Source organism: Protobothrops mucrosquamatus, unplaced genomic scaffold, assembly GCF_001527695.2.
Source record: "Protobothrops mucrosquamatus isolate PMUCROS unplaced genomic scaffold, P.Mucros_1.0 scaffold305, whole genome shotgun sequence".
NCBI lineage: Eukaryota > Metazoa > Chordata > Lepidosauria > Squamata > Viperidae > Protobothrops > Protobothrops mucrosquamatus.
Window position 1 is genome coordinate 197,908 of NW_015386647.1, and position 19,988 is coordinate 217,895.

A 19,988-nucleotide genomic window follows, 5' to 3' on the forward strand; every position below is an offset into this window, starting at 1 on the left:
CTTCTGTAATATTCCATATAATTATATTCCATGTACCGGTAATTCAGCAATGACTTTGATGGCACTTCAGTCTTGGAGGAATACTTGTTTTGGAGTCTTCTCTTAAAGGATTTTTGCCTCAGTTTCCAGATGTAATTTACTTTATGATAGGGAGCTTTAGATCTTTCTGGTATTTAGTGATGATATTTAATTATATTTAGTTTAATTATAATTTTGTATTTAGTCTGTATGTTATTATTTAGTTTCCAAATTAGGAATATTTTGTGAAATCCGATTATGCAACTAATTAAAAATAATAAATTTGACATTGTTGTCCTTAACTGTTTGGCTGAAATAAAAATCAAATTATGCTTTCCTGCTCTCACACTGGCTGACAGATGTGAGCCACTGGATATAATAGTCTGTTTACATATGTACACACCCTATTTGCCTTTTGTGTAACCTCGCCTCCTAAAATAAACAATTATTTTGAAAATACCTGACTGCAAACCTAAACTTGCTTTAGTCTAGTCTTACAAACATTATTGAATTTGTGAATACATAACACGGTTTTGTTTGATACAATGTATATTTGTATGGATACTTAAATTTTTTTATTGCTGGATTATTGTTTTTGTCATAATAAAACTAGTTAATTTGAAAAGCATTATTTTAAAAGGTCCCTAAACTATTCTGAAGCCCATAATTGCATATGAAAGGCCACAAAATAATGTTATTATTTAAGGTTAGGTTTAGCTTAACAATGATTTGTAATTGGCTGGTTTTGCAGATTGTGCTAAACCAAAACAAATCATATATACCGTAACTGTTATATATATATATAACTGCATTATAACTTCTGACAATTTGTGAAAAATAGTATGTATTGAACTGAATTGTCTTGGCAAGGATTTGAACTCAGAACTTCAACATTCAAACTAAAGTATGTTCTTTATCTTATTTTTATTTTCCCATGATCTGAAAATCCAGCACTGGGACAGCCTGCTTTCCTGTTTAAAAAGGAAGCTCCTTTTTCTCTTCTTTTCACAGATGTATCCTGTTTCCATATGAATTTCACTTAGTAGTTTGTTTTTCTGGAAATTATTAAAGCAACTGAAATCCACATTGGCATTAAAAAATATTTTATGTTTATAAACAAGGCATTTAGCATACCTGCGAGTTCTCATTCAGATAACATATTCACAGTGGATGGCATTCCCGAATCATTTGCTAAAGAATCTTTTTTGTAAGAATTGTATTTAGAAACAGCAGTATTCTTTTTACTTAATATTAATAATTGCTGAGTTAAACCTATTTCTTAAAACTAATTTCTTAATTATTTAAAAATATGTATCTTGCCATTCTTTAGATAACAGTGAAAGGAGAATATAAAATGTACAGTCAAATAGCCTTCTGGTTTTTTTTTTTTTTTTGAAGTAGCCATCAGAGACTAATATTACATAGATAATAAAATATTTCTGAGAAAACAAGGTCGTAAAGAAAAACCATTATACAGAAACAAATGTCAGGCAATGTCTTACTAAGTACCCTTGCTTATCAGTTTTTTAAAACAAAGGCATTTCTTGAACCAAATACCATGCAGGAAAAGGTTCTAATTTGAGGAGTTGCTCACTGGGATACGATTTGAATATTTGCTTCTGGTGAAATGAAAGGAATATAGGGAAGAGGATAGTTCATAAGAGCCCATGTCATTGCCATGTATATAGTTTACTGCAGCATGCTGCCTTTAAAGACTACCTGGAAGTTCTTCAATTGGTACACAATATAGTAGCCTAGATGTTCCCAGATGCCTGCTGGTGGACCCATATCACATCTATTTTGCAGCCTTGCATTGGCGTTCTATCAACTTTCAAGTGAAATTTAAAAAAAAATCAACTGATAAAGTCTTTGTGGCTTGGATCCAGGATGGATAGGTCCAAACCCTTTGATTATGCTGGGAGGAACAGCTAGTTGTCCTCATTTTTGGATGGTCAAGGACACTGAGGCCTGAAGGCATTGTTTTACCTGTCCTCTGGAACAACCTCCTATGAATAGTTCATTTATTTTCGACTCTAGTTGTCTCTAGCTTTGGGATGCTATCTGTGATGTATATTTTTGTGTTTTAATTTTTGTTTTTTCCCCATATTGTGAGCCACCATGAGTCTGCATATAATTGCAGCAAGATATAAAAACAATAGACAGATAAATTACTTCTAGCCCAAATCTTTAAAATCATTAGAGGTTAAACGAGAATGTTAAATTGAGTTCGCAAGCCAACTGGCAGGCTGTGCAGGTCAAGCAAGATAGCTACCATATATTCTGAATGTCTGACATGAATTAGTATTTTGATTGCAGCATTATGCACTGATTGCAGTTGTTGAAAGGTGCTTGCAGAGTTTATTAGAGCAGTGCAATTCAGAAATGATTAGGTCATTAATTAGAGCAATAATTTGACTTCATCAGAAAACGCTATGGTTGACAAACTAGCTAACTCTAAGAAATAAATGTTCTTGCTATTGATAGCAATAGCAATAGCACTTAGACTTATATACCACTTCATAGTGCTTTACAGCCCTCTCTAAGTGGTTTACAATGTCAGCATATTGCCACCAATCTGTGTCTCAATTTACTGACCTCTGAAAGATGGAAAGCTGAGTTAATCTTGAGCAGGTTAGAATTGAGCTGCTGGCAGTCCGCACAATTAGCCTGCAATACTGCATTCTAACCACTGCGCCACCATGGATATTACCTGTATTTAATAGAATATCTCTCATTCTAGACCTGATCTTTTAGGGAATTATTATAATATATCAAAACCAGACAGTGGAGCAAATCCAAACTCATATTAGATGATCCCTTTAGTGCAGACATGTCAAACTGGCGACGTCACGTGACGTTGCGCAACGTATTGGGCCGGTTTTGCCATTGCCGGCAATGGGGTGGGTGCGGATTCCAGATGACGTGTCTGGCCTGCGGGCCGGCAGTTTGACACCCCTGCCTTAGTGGAAGCATTTTTGTTTTGCCTGAATTATATTAGGAGCCCAGCATGTTTTTTTTGTCAGATAGAAATGAAAAATATTTACATGTTGATAGTTCCTGATACTGTAGCTAACACAATATTTGTTGAAGGGGCCAGAAAATGAAAGAATTGTGGTTCTCAGTCCATGTCCCATTTGTCATCCAGAAGATGTTCAATGTAGTTAGACCTTTTAAAGTCTAGAGCTTCCCTATCATGCCTGCTCATATAGCACATTTAACAAGACTACAGTTATTCAACTCAGAGGATCCAAATGATTTTAATGATCTCAATTTTCTGCATCGGTTTCACGGAGCAGTTATCTTACCCCATGTAGAGACTCAACTACAATGATTTTATCCTTGAGGTCAGAGAAAGATCAGGTACATAGAGGGTTGATTATTGGTTTTCCAGGGCTTCTGTCCACATCATCAGAGTAAACAAAGTGAAGACTACCCAAGATGATCTGAAAAACAGAATCTTTGGTATTTTAACCATCTTTGATTACTGTATTTAATTCCATGTAAAGCTGTTTACTTAAGCCTTTTCTTCACAAAAAGTTACTGCTGTCTACTCAGCTAGAAATAACTTCACTAGGCCTTGAGTAGACACACATAGGATTGTGATATACATTATTAGTGTTTTGAAAATGTTTCTGAAGAAGCATTTTACCTCATGTAGAATACACCTGTCTGCTATTCATGGAAGCAGATTGACTTTTTTTTCTGAATCACATGTAGGCCTAACAAAAACATGTCTGCTTTAACCAGACCCTAAAGTTAATATGAATTTAAAATTAAATCCAAAGCATTTCTTCATTTTCATTTTCCACAGATACATAAAGTATGTTTCCTGTATCTTCTATAGTTTCATTGAATGGAGGCTTTAGATCCAACAGCTGTAGCTGTGTATTTTATTCCATGTAATTTAGAGATAGGTTCCTGGCTCAGCTGGCTTTGGTAGATTATCTGCCATTAGGTTGGCATTGAATCCTAGCAACCAGGTACATTTCTGGATGATCTGTCCTCTCTAACGTAACCCTTCAGGCCTTCTAATAATGCATTCACTGCCACTGTAATTGAGTCCATTCAGCTTGTTGCTGGTCATCTTTTTCCATCTATCTTTCCCAGCATTATGGACATGGTCTTCACATAATTATCCCAGACATGGTAATTTGAACCTGGTTTTTGTTCCTCGGAGAACTGTGGATTGATTTGTTCTAAGAGTTTAAAAGCATCTTTTCCATCCTGCCTCACCAAAGTCCAGCTTTCATTTCCTTAGAACATCACAAGGACATTTCCTGCATGTTTTTGATATTTGCATTTATGGAAATATCTGAGTATCTTTTCAAGGCTGTTATTGCAAATCTACCAAGTATTAGTTTGCAGTGTATTTTTTCACTGCTGGTTCCTTTATTGTCAATAATCAATCCTAAAAGACAGAAACTATTTACTCCTTTAGTATCTTCATTGTTAATTTCAAGGCTGGTTATTGTACCTCTTGAATTTTGTTTGACTTCTTGGTTCTTAATCTTCTATCAGAGTAGTGCCATCAGCACAGCGAAGGGTATGATGTTTGGAGTAGTTGGTACTGTCTGAGCTTGGTTGTTTCTTGCAGACATTTCATTACGCCACTTGGTAACATCATCAGTGCTACTGAATATGGCATTTATTCTCTGTTTATATTTAATAGTTTGCCTTATCACTATTAGTAGGGATGTGGTTTTCTCCTTGGCAATTCCTTAATTAAGGTATTATTTTCTGCTTAATTGTTTATCTGCTTGATTGTTTGTCTCCTTGATAGTTCCTAGACTATGGTATTGTTTTCTAAGTAAAGTACAATATTAAAAATTCTTGATCATGATTTGACTCATCTTTTGGTATAATCTTCTAAGGTTTATTGGATGTTGACTTCTGTAGTGTCTTTGAATGAATTACTGTCTGTCCCTTGGAGTGCTTTAACTTACTGTACCAATTTCTGGTTGGAATCTCTTGAATCTGGCAAACCTTTGGAAGATATGCTTATTTTTCCATGCCCATTTCTTTTTGTTTTCTTCACAGATGTTATTGTACTGTTTCCTGTCTCTGCTAATAGCTTTCTGCTTTTTAAAAAGTTCTTATCTGAAATTTTATTTTTTTCTGCTCTTCCTTCTCTTCAATTTCCACAGTCTGTTCTGACATCCAGTTTGGTTTCTCCTGTTTCTTGATCTTTGGTAATCTCATTTCACAATCATCCTTTAACAACTGCTTTGATTCTATGCCAGAGTTCTTCTAGTTCCCTATCAATGAAGTCCAGGACTTCAAAACTATTTCTTATGTTCTCGGTGGAACTTTGTTGTCTTTTTTCTTTCACTTTTAGCTTAACTTGGAACTTGCACAAAATCAGTTTATAATCCATTGTGTAGTCAGCCCCCAGCCATATTTTTGCTGTTATAACTGAGCTGTTTCCATTACCTTGTGCCAATAATATTGTTGATGTAAATAGGTGCCAGTTTGGTTGTCTGAAGATCGTGTTAGCAATGAAGAAAATCATTGTATTGGCAGAAACCAATGAGTTGTTCTCCTGCTTCATTTCTGTTTCCTAGGCCATATAATTCAACTACATTTTCCTTCTTACTCTTTCAGTTTTTGGCCTTCTAATAGCACGTCTTGTTGATTTCAAATTGAATTTGATAAAAAAAAACCTAATCAGCCATTTCTTTTGCATCAGAACTTGGAAAATAAATGAACCTAAAATTTGTGATTTTATTGTTTACAGTTTATTGTAATCAAAAACAAATGCTTATGCCCAAGGAAAGACTGTGCAGTGAAGAAATTGCCATCTTCAGCAAACAAAACTTTTCTGCCCGGTAAAATAATGTCTAAGTCATTTGAGATTGTCCTCACTAAGTTATCGTTTTGCAATTTGCTTCAAGGTTGTACTGAAAACAGTCATTTGAAAACATGTTAGCTAGAATATATGTCAAGAAATTGATACATTTAAGGAAGATAGTTTTCCTCAATTATAGTAATAATACTTACTGTACAGTGGTTATTTTGACCAAATTGAGAGCCACTTCCACTAACTTGAATTCCATTCCATTCCGTTCCATTCCATTCCATTTTGTTCTCTTGGACCATCATATACTGTAGCTTTACAAATTACCTATAAAAATACTTGATTCATTTACAGGTGTGTTTTTGTGGTTATCTCAAATCTCTCACCCTTCCTCTCCTTTCTCATGAAAAGAATTAAATACAGATTTGCTGTATTATCCAATGGCTAAATGTGCAAATACTGCCTGTATTAAAGCAATCACCTGTGACTAAGTGTCTACTGGTAAGGAATTTAAAGAGACTTATTTTATAGTTTATGGATGGGGGCAGAGCAGCAGGAAACAAAGTCACTGCAGGACAAACCTGATTTTCTATTTTTAAACTTTTGAAGGGGAGGAATTAAATTTGAAATACAAGCAACTACAACACCAACCAAAAAAATTATGGTAGGACTTTTATAATTTTTAAAAAACCCTCATATATTATAGTAATTAAAATAAGCTAAAAGCAATTAAAAGGGAAACAATGGGTTAGAATGCAATGTTGCAGGCTAACTCTGCCCACTGCCAGGAATTTGATCTTGACCAGCTCAAGGTTGACTCAGCCTTCCATCCTTCTGAGGTTGGTAAAATGAGGACCCAGATTGTTGGGGGCAATAAGCTGACTCTGTAAACCGCTTAAAGTGTGCTGTAAAGCATTACGAAGCAGTATATAAATCTAATTGCTATTGCTACTTAGTATCAATATGGGATTGAGTCCTTCAATTTGTCATTAAATCTAGATCATATATTGTTTCATCTTCCCATTTTTAGTATTAAATACTTACCAAAAATTGATAACTGGCTTGTATCTTGAATCCACTCCTTAAAATCAGGAGGATACATTTCTTTTCAGTATGTAAAATTATCCTCTTGGCCAACTCCAGACTTGGTAGAGCCACAAAACCTGTTTAACTAGTTTATACTTTCTTACCTCCTTTTACTTTTGCCTTTTCTATTTTAATGACATATTGCCTATTTGATAAGGTAGTTTCCTTCATCACAGCCAATTCTTAAACAAGCTTTACCTTGATTTTAAACAACCCTCATCTTTATAGCAGTGTAACTTCAGAAAAATGTAAGCCACGAAATTAATCAAACATATGTTTCCTTCTCACTCATCTTCCCTAAATACGTACAATTCAAAGCCATGATTGTTTCAAATAACTGCAGTTAGTCAAGAGCTGTTGCATGTTTATTATGTCATGCTGGGAAAAGAGATCAAGCAAGAATATATGTTTCATATTTTGGTTTATTGGATGCATTCCATTAAACCATAATGACTAGAGTGCTAGATCTGTTCAATGTAACAAAATGTCTTCTACATAGTTTTATTATAAAGAATGACAACCTTTTGTACAATTGAAAAGAAATTGAACATATTTTGTGGTCCCTGAGTTATAGCTGAGTGTGAATTTGCAGAAAATTTTATATTGCTCTTTCTATGCATATAAAGTTGTTTCTCTTTAATTTTCCCAGGGTGTCTATCATTTAAAAAAATTACAGCTGATATTTTTAACCTAGTCTTGTTTTTAGTTTTTATTGGCACCCTTGCATTATTTTGCTTCCACTTTTTCCTGGTCAATAGTAGCTTATTGTATTAATGATGCATTCATGTTTATTCTGTCTAGAATGTTGGATTGCTTTCAGGCTGCAGTATAGTATATTATATTTTTCAGCCTTATATTTTAGCAAAGATTTGCAGAAGTTACTCTGAGGTATCTTGACATACTTATCAGATCAAATATCAATCAGTATGAATATTGAGCATAAATGAATATCAGAATGAATATTTTATAGCTTTTATGTTCCTAAATTGATTTTTATTTGTTTTTCAGCCCGTAGAGGCCACAGATGATGCCTTCTGGGACCAGTTCTGGGCAGATACAGCTACTTCTGTCCAAGATGTCTTTGCTCTAGTTCCAGCTGCAGAAATCAGAGCTGTGAGGGAAGAATCTCCTTCAAATTTGGCTACTTTGTGTTACAAGGCAAGATTGAACATATTTTTTTTAACTGTTGAAATTCAGCCATAGCAGGCCTATGCCCTGCGGGACACATTCGGCCCTTTGGCTGTCTCTGTCCAGCCGATGATGGTGGTGACAGCAGGAACCATGGTGGTGATCTTATTGGTTCGGTCCTCCACAACAGTCCCCGTTTCACATTTGGTCCCTTGGAAAAATTATTTGCCCATCTCTGAGCCATAGAATTGCCTGCTTAATTCAGTGTGGTTTATTTAGCAAAAAAAATTTCAACCAAGTTTAAATTCCTGTTATACTTTTAACCAAATTAAATAAGATTTCAATTTTATGTCTAAATCCTATGCTTAGGATTTTTTCTTTTTCTATACAGAAATGCACAAGAGCCCTGTGTAGCACTCCTGATTTCAACTGGGATCACAATGAAGGATAGTAGTTGTTAAGTTCTTGTCCCCCATTGCCATTTTCCAGTAGAAACTCATTCCCAACCTTTTTGATCCTGAAGCTTGTTATTTTTATTTGGAAAACATTTTCATTGGAAAAATAGTACAATTGGAAATTAATAATTGTTAATGTAAATTAGTATTTTTTTCTTCGCATATGCCTTCAGTTTCATCAGATTTTTATTTCATATTTTTTGCATTTATCAGAAGTAACTAGTTTCAATAATAGTTCAGTATTCAACTACCAAACATGGTAATATACAGTTTCCAAACAATGTGTACAAAACCCATATTATAGGAAAGTGTATTTTCTTTCATGTTTACCATAAATTGAACTGGGGAATCAATTGATTGGTCTACCTTTATATGCTTGGGTGGAAATTTAGAGTTTTTATACCTGCCTGCAGAATTATATTCCTACAAACATTATGCATTCTACAGAAGCAGTATTTCTTAGAGAACAAATTACTTTAGAATAATTGTGGGGAGAAAATATTGCACTCAGCATCCTCCTTTCCGAAAAGCACTGATGTTAAAAGCATCTCAGTCGCATATTCCTAAACAGATATCTATGCTGACAAAATTGCCTCCAATTTCTAAAAGCTCCATTTTGCTTCTTTCTCCCACATTTAAATTATATGTGGACCAATGTGTCTTATCTACAAAGTCATAAGAGGTCTAAGGAGATTCAATTCTTTAAAGAATTTTCACAGTAATTTTCCTAGAGAAGGATAGAAAGTGATATTTTGATGTCATAGCTTAAATCTTAGAATTCTAGCTCTCTCACACATTCAAGCCTTATATGCACACATACGCAATCTCACATGAATCAAGTTGTCACATTCTGAGGGAATGTCTTTTTATGATATATTGACAGGCTATGTCCAAAAGGCATGAGCAACAATATAAAATGATTGCCTATTCATTGTGGTATTAAATTTTTATTTGGTAATTCAGAAACCTAAGGTATTGGGCAAAAATTGTTACCTGCATACCAATAATAATAATAATAATAATAATAATAATAATAATAATAATAATAATAATAATAATAATAATAATAATAATAATAATAATAATAATAATAGTAATAGTAAAGTTGGAAGGGACCTTGAAGGTCATCTAGTCCAACTCCCTGCTCAGGCAGGAAACCCTATACCATTTCGGACAAATGGCTGTCCAGTCTCTTCTTAAAAACTTCCAGTGTTGGAGCATTCACCGCTTCTGGAGGAAGGTTGTTCCACTGGTTAATTGTTCTCACTGTCAGGAAGTTTCTCCTTAGTTCTAGGTTGCTTCTCTCCTTGATTAGTTTCCACCCGTTGCTTCTTGTCCGGCCTTCAGGCGCTTTGGAAAATAGCTTGACTCCCTCTTCTTTATGGCAGCCCCTGAGATTTTGGAACACTGCTATCATGTCCCCCCTCGTCCTTCTCTTCATTAAACTAGACATACCCAATTCCAGCAGCCGTTCCTTATATGCTTTAGCCTCCAGTCCCCTAATCATCTTTGTTGCTCTTCTCTGTACTCTTTCTAGAGTCTCAACATCTTTTTTACATCGCGGTGACCCAAACTGGATGCAGTATTCCAAGTGTGGCCTTACCAAGGCATTGTAAAGTGGTATTAACACAATAATTCTTGTCCTTTGCTTTATTCTAATTCACTCCAGGCAGTGGAAAAACTGGTGCAGGGGGCTGAGAGTGGCTGTCACTCTGAGAAAGAAAAGCAGATTGTCCTGAATTGCAGCCGTCTCTTAACCCGCATCCTACCATATATATTTGAAGATCCTGATTGGAGAGGTTTCTTCTGGTCAACTGTTCCAGGGGCGGGGCGAGGAGGGGTATGTATTTATTAAATTGCACTATTGCTTTTCTGGAGAGTGGAGAAGATGCAGAAGCCAGAGCTGTTCATTTATCAAAGGGAGTTAATGGGAATCTAAATTTCTTACCTGCTGGATTATATTTATTCACAGTGAGGGACTCTTACCTGGCTTGGGCAAATTTGGCCTGTGTAATTTGTCTGGCTCTGATCCTTTTAGATTTCTGCCTATTAGAAAAAATGCTTCAATATTCCTTGCATGGGAGATGGACTGAGACTCATGAATGGAAGGCTGATGAATGAACAGTCTGTTTTTATCGCAAGATTTTTATAGTACTATTAAAATTGAATTTCCACCCATGGGAATTTCAAGATAAAGTTTTGGAACAGTAGCAAAAAGCAACCAAAGTCCAAATGAAGCCTGGACTATTTTAAAGTTAATTCTTCAAATAGGACTAAGAGAAAAGAAAATGAAATGAACAAAAACAAACACTAGAAAAACAATGTAAATATATATGTGACTAAACATTTAATTATCTAGGAGTTATTTTGATTTTCAGGAATAGTGGCAAATAGCAAGCATTATAATATTTTCTAAGTCATTCATAGACAGGGCCAAAGAATCAAGAGGTCAGTAGTTCTAGTGGTTCAGTCCATTTATACACTCTGTGAGATGAAAAAATATTTTCACAGTACGTAAAAATATTCCTATCCTACGTTCATTTACTGAACTGTAAGATCTTCGTTCTGTCGTGGTTCTGCCTATCTTTGGAACTTGGAAATCTTGTGGAAGCGAAGTCCAACACTCTGTACATGTACTAACCTTTTATGTATGTTTTACTGCATGCTTTTATATTTATTCCTGAATATCCAGAATATATTCATTCTAAACCATTGCCTTTAATTATTGTTCCCGGTACAGCAATTGAAAGAGCTGTTTTACCGTACATGAATTTTAATAACTTTTGTTATAGTTGCAGCACAGGCTTGGCATGTATCCCATTATTGGCTTGTCTAATGTGGAGGCATTATTTTTGTGTGATGGCTATGAATCCCTACTGTATCTTCTCTGTTTGCCTTCTGCCCAGTGTCCTATCCTTAAAATTCTTGTCCTATCCTTAAAATTCTTGTCCTATCCTTAAACTTCACATAGCAGTATCTTGTGTGAATTGTGTGAGAACTGAAATTGATGCCTGTGTAGAGTTTTGTGATCAAAGTACATGCACAAGGTATGCACATTCACATAAAAAGTATGGTTATTGAAGCATCAGGAACCATTATAACTCCAAAACAATATGCCTGAGGATTCTTTCAAAAATTGCTCTACTCAGATACAGAAAGACTGAATCCAGATTCTTATTTCATTCCCTCCCCACCAGTAATGATTTAATTATTTTTCAAAGATTTTTAATCATTGTTTTACCCACCTTTGGATCATCTGGTTACTAAATAAATAAAAATCTTCATAGTTGCTCTTTTGAATGCTCCTGACAGTAATTAAAAAGTGTGTAATTAGGATTGAGCAGCTTTCGTTCTATAGTAATGTTAAAAATGTTTTGCTGTCATCTGGAAACACCTGTATGAATAATTTTTCTTCTAGTTCCATGTTTCTTCTAGTTCCTGTCAAAGAATGTGACTGGAATTCAAATCTTGGTTTAAATGTAATCATTCAGACACTTTCAAGATGTGCCAATATGCATACACGACACAGCCATCTATACTTGTAATATGATTTCTAAGATTTTTTTCCCTTAATTTTGAAATAGTTTTATTACATCAGCCATTCTTGTCAAATTCCCCTTACCAGGATGTAGCACAAGTTCCTGTCTTAATTCTGTATTGAAACAGAAAATGTGAAGGGACAAAAAAGCAAACAGTCATTAATCAATATGAAAATAGATCAGAATTTTATTCCTTGTTCACTTGACTGCAGCTATGACTTATGTATCTGCATTGGCTGCCAGCTCACTGGATTTTTCCTACATCCTATTTTACCTTGGAATCACTCAAACCCATGCAGCTGATTTAAATGTGTTACTTTATAAAACATTTTAAATAATTAATCTAGCAGGTGGCAACCTCCAGCTGTCCTTGCTGATCTCAGAAGCTAAGCAGGATAAACTGTGGTTAGTACATAGAGAGGGGGTAGACCAGTTTGGAAAATATGAGCCCCCCCCCTGCAAAAAAAAATGACAGTGTAAAAAACATTTCCATAAAATGTTTGCATAGAAGATCCAATTACTATGCTAAATTCAACTCGAGGGCTTCTTTATTATTTTACTAAATATTATAAATGCAAGAAAATGCTTGATTAATCTTCACTCATTCTATAAATTCTATAAATTCTATAAATACACTTCTTCTGAGCTAGTTCTATTGAGCCGAGCAAAATTTAAAAGTATACAATAATGATAGTGTTTTCTGTTTATTTTACTGAGCAAGAGAATCTAATGTAGAATTGTAACCAGTTATTAATCAGTGCTGAACAGCGGGTTTTTTTCGTGTGGCATGGCTTTGTTTTAAATATCCTCATTATTATGGGGTTGATGAAGTTATAAAATGATCTCTTTAGTTAACTGATTCATGCTTTTAACCTTTAAGATTCTAAGGCTCCTTTTTCCTTCTCTAATTTCAAAGCTAAATGAAAGTGTCTGCAGTTGATTTTTTTTTTAATGTCTTGCAATTGTTTCTGCATTTGAAACACTTTTATTAGATGTTCTGATGTGGCAATAGATAACGTCAGATCAACAGAGGTTATTATTATAATCCAGTCTGCTTGCTGTGAGTGAAAAGGCTCTATGTCATGCACAAGCTGATACAGCCTGGCTGTCGCAGATAAGCACCTGTCATTTTTTTCAGCACGGGGAGGGGACAGGAATATGAGATCCGGGATGAGTATGGAGGGGGGGGGGAATGAGCTAGAGACCTGCTGACGAGGATACATGGTTCCCTTGGAAACTGTTGTAAATGTGGAGTGAAGCGTCAGCATTGAGACAAAAGGACGGAGCTTGATTTGAAAGCCTTGAAGCACTCAGGGTGCTCTGCAGGAGGATATTTTGGTCTCAGCAAGCATCTCTTCTATAAGTAATCTCTACTTCTATTGTATATTGGTCACACAAGCTGCAGCATAGCAAATGAAATTGCATGCTTTGCTGAAATTCTGTTTGTATGAAAGATCATGAATCGAAGCCAATCTAAATTATAGTTACAAGGATCAAACTACAGTAATTCATAGTCATGGTAGTTCAGTCTGCTTAAATTTTGCCCTGAGTAGTGCGTATGGGGATAAATCTTACAGTATCTGTAGTCTAATGAAACTCCTGGCTTGTGTAAATGCCATTTTTCCATGTGTTATAATACAGGTAGTCCTTGACTTGTAACAGTTCGTTTAGTGACAATTCAAAGTTACAGTGGCACTGAAAAATGTGACATAGGACCATGGTTCACAGTTATGACCTTTGTAACATCCCCATGATCATGTGATCAAAATTCAGATGCTTGGCAACTGGTTCATACTTATGACCGTTGCTGTGTCCCAGAGCCATGTGAATCACCTTTTTTGACAAGCAAGCTCAATGGGGAAGCCAGATTCACTTAACAACTGGGTTACTAATTTATAAACTGCAGGGATTCATTTAACATCTGTGGCAAGAAAGGTCGTAAAATCGGGCAAAACTTACTTAACAAATGCATCACTTAGCAACAAATTTTGGGCTCAGTTGTAGTTGTAAGTCGAGGACTATCTGTATGACATCAAGTATCAGTATTGATGCTGGCTTAATAAATAGTTGAAGAATTATCATCCAGATTTTCCTACCCCCCGCCTTATGTTAGCAGTGGTCTGCAATGATGTAAGGTCAGATATGAATTATTGTAACTTATTGCTGATTTATAGGGAGATGACGATGATGAAAATGCCAGGCCACTGGCTGAGTCACTGCTTCTAACCATTGCAGATCTGCTCTTCTGTCCAGAGTTCACAGTCCAGAGCCATCGAAAAAACAATGTGGTAAGTCAGACTTCGGTTGTTTAAGATCTAGTATGACAGCCTCAATATTTAAGATGGCCAAGGTCAACTGTCAACAGAAAACATTTACTGCTATAATAATTTTTTGTATACAGTCCAGTGCAGCCGCTGAGCTGTCTGGATTAAGTTAGAATTTTCAGTAAGCGAGATAGTGATTGCCCTGGGCTATCAATCTTTGTTAAAGATGGTGACCAGCTATTATGGAAAATGGAGGAATGGGGAATTCTGACCCATGTGATTCATTTATTGCCATTTTATTTATTCATCAAATTTATATACTCCCCATCTAACTATTGAAGTGGTTCTGAGTGGTTTATAGATAAACTATAAAATCCATACAAAAGACAAAGTTAAAAGAGTTAAAAAAACAGAGCTAAAAAGACAGGAGTTAAAAAAACAAAACAGAGGGAATGATTTCAAGTCACCAATCACCACAGGGATCCCCTTGCCAGTTGACAGAGCCAGTTTTTAACATTCTTCCAGAAGACCAGAAAGATGGGAGCCCCATGTCAGAGGGCACGATGTGCCATTGGACAGGGGCAATAGTAGAGAAGGGTCTCTTCCTGGTCCCCACCAGTTGAAATTCTTTAGCTGTCAGGGTTTGAAACATGCCCTTCCTGCCTGACCAGATGGGAAAGGCTGATATAATTGGGATGAGGCTGTTTCTCAGGTAATCTAGTCCCATGCCATGGAGAGTTTTAAAAGTGATCACCAACACTTCGAACTGGACCCCAAAGCAGAGATCTTGCATATGTGCACCTAGAAGTGCCCCAAACTGTCTATGCCATTGCATTCTGCAGATACCTTTTAAGGGTACCCCTTGTAGAGCACTTTGCAGTAATTCACATGGGAGTTGATCAGGGCATGACTTGACTGAGAGAATTTTGGAGCCCTGATGGCTTATCTCTCAACAGAAGTAGCTGTACCAACTGGGAACCATTGCTCATATTATTATTACGATGATGATTATTATTATTATTATTATTATAAACATACTGAAATTAGGTTCATGTTGCTTTTCTAACCATCTAGGATTTTAAATCAAGAGTTGACTTGTAAAACTTCTAGCTTGTTATAATAGAAACAACATCAGATTCTGGCTCGCATGTAACACTAAAATCAAATCATGAGTGGGGATTCCATATTTGATAACAGAAAAGCCAGTAAAATCTGTGGAACAGTATATTTCTTACTAACAACAAACCAGAACTCTTCAAAATTCTGACTTACTCTGAATTTTGTCATCATCTTGAGGGGATTTTAGAAAGAAGAGATACTACTGCAATGCAATAGATTTTAATCTTCCTTTCTTGCATTGCATTGCATTGCATTGCCACACACAAACATAATATGCAACCCTAAAGAAGATTTTTAAAGCATAGCTATTATTGTCTATGGACACTATGGATGAGAAGATTGTGAGTTCAGTGCTTGTTGTCTTGGTCTTTGAGGGGGAGTTTATTTGTAAGATTTCTGTTCACAAGTATAGAAAACTCTTGCATAGTATAGCAAACCTGTAGAACTGGACTCTGCAAAATAATGACTCATATATCTCTAGGCCACAGTATGACTAATTCTGAAACAACAACCCCCACCTTTATATTTGGGATGCATTTGATGATAGGACCTTCCTGAATATGTCAGCTTTCACTAAGATTAGCCAGAAATATTGAAAAGACTTGTGGAAACTTATTATACCTTAGTTTTTGCAGGCCAAAGTTCACCTCATCAGAAGCATGAGGTGTAATCTGGGTGGATGTTTGTTGAACTATTTTCACTTAACTGTTTTTAATATGTTTATTGTTTTATTTAATTGTTGCAGACTGCCCAGGGTCACTTTTTGTGAGATTGACAACCATATAAATTTGATAAACAAACAAACAAAACAAAACAAAACAAACAAACGAATGAATGAATGATGAGCAAAAAGATGGCTATTCCCTCATCTCTAAGTGCTCTAAACCTGCTAAAGACCCCTGCCTTGTGATCTCCACGCAAGTAGCAACTGCTTGGAGCACTTGTAGGTGGTCTCAAGTTTTCTCCTTGTTTGGAGAGGAGTTACAAAGAGCTGGTTTACTTGCTGGCTATTCATTCTACTGCTTTGCTGTTAGGGGAGCCATCCTCACTCTGTCATTTTGGATTTTTGACATTTATTGTAATATAATGCGATGCTCTGAGTTTCTCCATATGAGACTTTTATTGTGCAACCACTATGCCTCATTCACACAACACTATAAACATCTCATGTCTTTCTATGCTTCTTTCACCTTTCTTCTTATTGTAGAAAATCCATTAAGGTGGGAAAGACTGCATCACATGATTTGAATTAGTAATGCTAGAAGCATCCTCTAATTCTGTGATGCCGATCATTGTTTTTTCCATCTGCAAGAGAATTGAGAGCTTTTGTCTAAATCTTCATAATCCTATTCATACTTTTTACCTGGAGTTTGACAGTATTTGATGTGTTAATTTCTTTTTCTTTTCCAGGACACGGCTGAGGATATCCATGCAATTGATAGTTGTGAATACATCTGGGAGGCTGGCGTTGGATTTGCTCATTCACCGTCACCCAACTTCAGCCATGATTTAAATAGGTGAGGACATCAGCAAATGACAGGTTAGGCTAAAGGGAAGTTTATGAATGTAATTGTGGCAAGATCATGAGCATTGTGTACAAAGTAAAATGCTCATCCCTGAGTAAGGAGACACATTTTTTAAGGTGAGTTGGGCTGAGAGACAGCGATTGGCCCAAGGTCAGCTAGCCAGCTTTTATGTCTTATAAATGACTGCATAGTTTGTTATCTTTTACTTCATTGTTAGTATTCTGTAGCTACTGTACCTAAACTCTGATTGGGATGGAGCTAAGCAGAATATCCACTTGAATAAGCTGACTGTGAGGTCTAACAACCAGATCCACAGGTGAAGACTTCAATTAGCTGTTTTATTGCTCAAGCCCAGGGCTGAGGAATTCTGGGAGTTGAATTCTGGGAGTTGAAGTCCACAAGTCATAAAAGGGCCAAGTTTGAACACCCCTGCTCAAGCCTATACACAGGAATCTTCTCAGATTGATGGTTTGCACCTGGGTAAGACTAGATAAGGTTCAATGGCATTCAAGGGGGAGATCAGATTTCACTCTTTTGTATCCACATAGGGATTCCAGATTAATTCCCCATTTGACTCCTTCCCCTGGCTTGATAGCCTCTCTCCAATACTGACTTCTTGTAGTAAACATGCTTGTAGTGAACAAGGAAATGTTTTTGTGCCTCCTGGTGGCTAAAAGGACTTGAATTGTACAGTATTTCTTTAAGAAGTCTTACTGTAAGAATACCTCACTCTAGTTTTAGCACAAGTTTTTTTTAACAGTTTAACAAATGTGCTCCTGCAAAATAAGATGCAAATAATACCGTGGCAAAAAAAAAATCATGACTCTGTGAATAATAATTAATATTCCTGCTGACTGAAATGTTTTACAGGACAGAGCTACTGAAACTTCTGCTGACCTGTTTCTCAGAGGTCATGTACTTGCCTCCCTCCTCCGATAGCAGCAACACTAATCCTTGGGTCCAGTTCTTCTGCTCTACAGAGAACAGGTGAGAAATAGCAAATTCCATGTGACAGATGCTTTGAAACACTTTTATTTAATCTAAACCTTCTTCTATTAAAAGGATTGCATATATATGATAGACGTCATTCCATTTCTCCTCACTTTGTGCCTTCTGTTATTTTTTTCTTTATTACTTCAGTACATACATATGTCTTTAGGGCTATGTTTGCCTAATTGGAGCCAACCAGCGTTTGATCCAAATAGTGGATGGTTTTGGAATACTAGAGTACATCCACACAGCTGCTAACCCTTCCATGATAGAGTCAGCAGAAAAGCATGTAACCCCAGATCTTGCTGCCTCCAGCTCATCCTAGTAGTACACTAAACATTTGTCCTTAAGACAGGAGGCACTCTAAAACAAGCAGTTTGCAATAATTAGCAAATTGTGCAATACAAGTGGGTTCTTTTTATTATAAATTGCATTGAAGAATTTTTTTTAGAAAGAGTTGGGTTATTTTTTTTAAAATATGTGACAGTGGCTGATTCTTCTGCAGCCACCCAGCCATAGTGGAGAGCAAAATAGGATAATCTAATCTGTATTATCATTCAGATAGCATATTATCTCATTTATTAAAATAACTAAGAATAATAACCTCAAATGCGTTTTTCTTTTCACTAATGAATGTTGCTGAGGAATAAAAACACTATTTAATCAGTGCAAATAAAATAAAGGCTTATTCTTTGTTGGAAAGCTTTTAACACTTCAGGCTTTTGATGCATTGTTTTGAGCATGTTGGATCCTCTTCTAGGCATGCCCTTCCGCTGTTTACTTCCCTCTTGAATATCGTCTGTGCTTACGATCCAGTGGGTTATGGGATCCCCTATAACCACTTGCTCTTCTCGGACTATCGTGAACCACTGGTGGAGCAGGCCGCTCAAGTCCTTATAGTCACATTGGACTATGACACTTCTACCAGCTCCAGTCCCACAATAGACGGCACTACCACTGGAACAGTCATGGATGATACCGATGTGAGTTGCTCCCTGACTTAGCTGTGTTTATAATGTGGAGGAGCAGCAGATATACGTATAAAACCTCAACAGGCTTTCTTAAAGCAAATCAGCATTCAATGGAAGCTTTTATCGTACATAAGCAACCCTGGAAAGATGGTGCTAAATTCTTCTCTCAAATGGTAGTTTTCCTTGGCACCCAAGAATCCGGATAATTGGCCTGAAACATTGGAAGATGTTTGGGCTCAAACGTGAAAATGGATTTTTACCCATCTTTCTGATTTCATTTTAAGCAAGCATTTATCAAGTACAGGTAGTCCTCGACTTACGGCCACAATTGAGTCCAAAATTTCTGTTGTTAAGTGAGACATTTGTTAAGTGAATTTTGCCCCGTTTTATAACCTTTCTTTACCCAGCTGTTAAGTGAATCACTGCAGTTAAGATAGTGGCACAGTTGCTTAGTGAATCTGGTTTCCCCATTGACTTTGCTTGTCAGAAGGTTGCAAAAGGTGATCACATGACCCCAGGACACTGCAACTGTCATAAATATAAACCAGTTGCCAAGTGTCTAAATTTTGATCACATGACCTCGGGAACACTACAATGGTCGTAAGTGTGAAAAATGGTCATAAGTCACTTTTTTCAATGCTGTTATAACTTTGAATGGTCACTAAATGAACTGTTGTAAGTTTTGAGGACTACTTGTATCTTAAAGCAATGTGATGGATCTGAGACATTGTCTCTTAAATGCTTAAAGATGTACATTTGCCTTCTTAATACCAAACTGATTTGAATTCATTTTCCACATGCATATTTATTAATTCAGACCTTTTCATTTACTGCATTAATAGCATAAATATTTACGTTTTCTTCTGTTTCCTCGCTGTACTGCATACTGGAGAGAGGTATTCATAATATCCATGAATAAACAGAGACGTGAGCACTAATTAATCTATGCTGTATTTTAAAAAATTATGATATATTAAACCTATTTTTATTTATTTCATAAAACAATAAGCAGCCATTATATCCTAATGCTTAGCATAAGGAAGGCTCTCCAGATGTTGCTGAATTATAACTCCCAGTACCCTGCCATTGATCGTCCCG

The 19,988-nt window shown here is 36.1% G+C and overlaps 1 protein-coding gene across 1 annotated transcript in view; it reads left to right on the forward strand.

Moving 5' to 3' along the window:
- The window catches only part of HID1 (HID1 domain containing), a 44,725-nt gene that overhangs the window by 5,603 nt on the left and 19,134 nt on the right, over positions 1–19,988 (forward strand). Inside the window, exons 2-7 of the mRNA XM_015815050.1 lie at positions 7,907–8,056; positions 10,151–10,321; positions 14,195–14,308; positions 16,814–16,920; positions 17,800–17,916; positions 18,680–18,902. Of these exons, the coding sequence (XP_015670536.1) occupies positions 7,907–8,056; positions 10,151–10,321; positions 14,195–14,308; positions 16,814–16,920; positions 17,800–17,916; positions 18,680–18,902 (882 nt within the window). The remainder of the gene's footprint in view (positions 1–7,906; positions 8,057–10,150; positions 10,322–14,194; positions 14,309–16,813; positions 16,921–17,799; positions 17,917–18,679; positions 18,903–19,988) is intronic.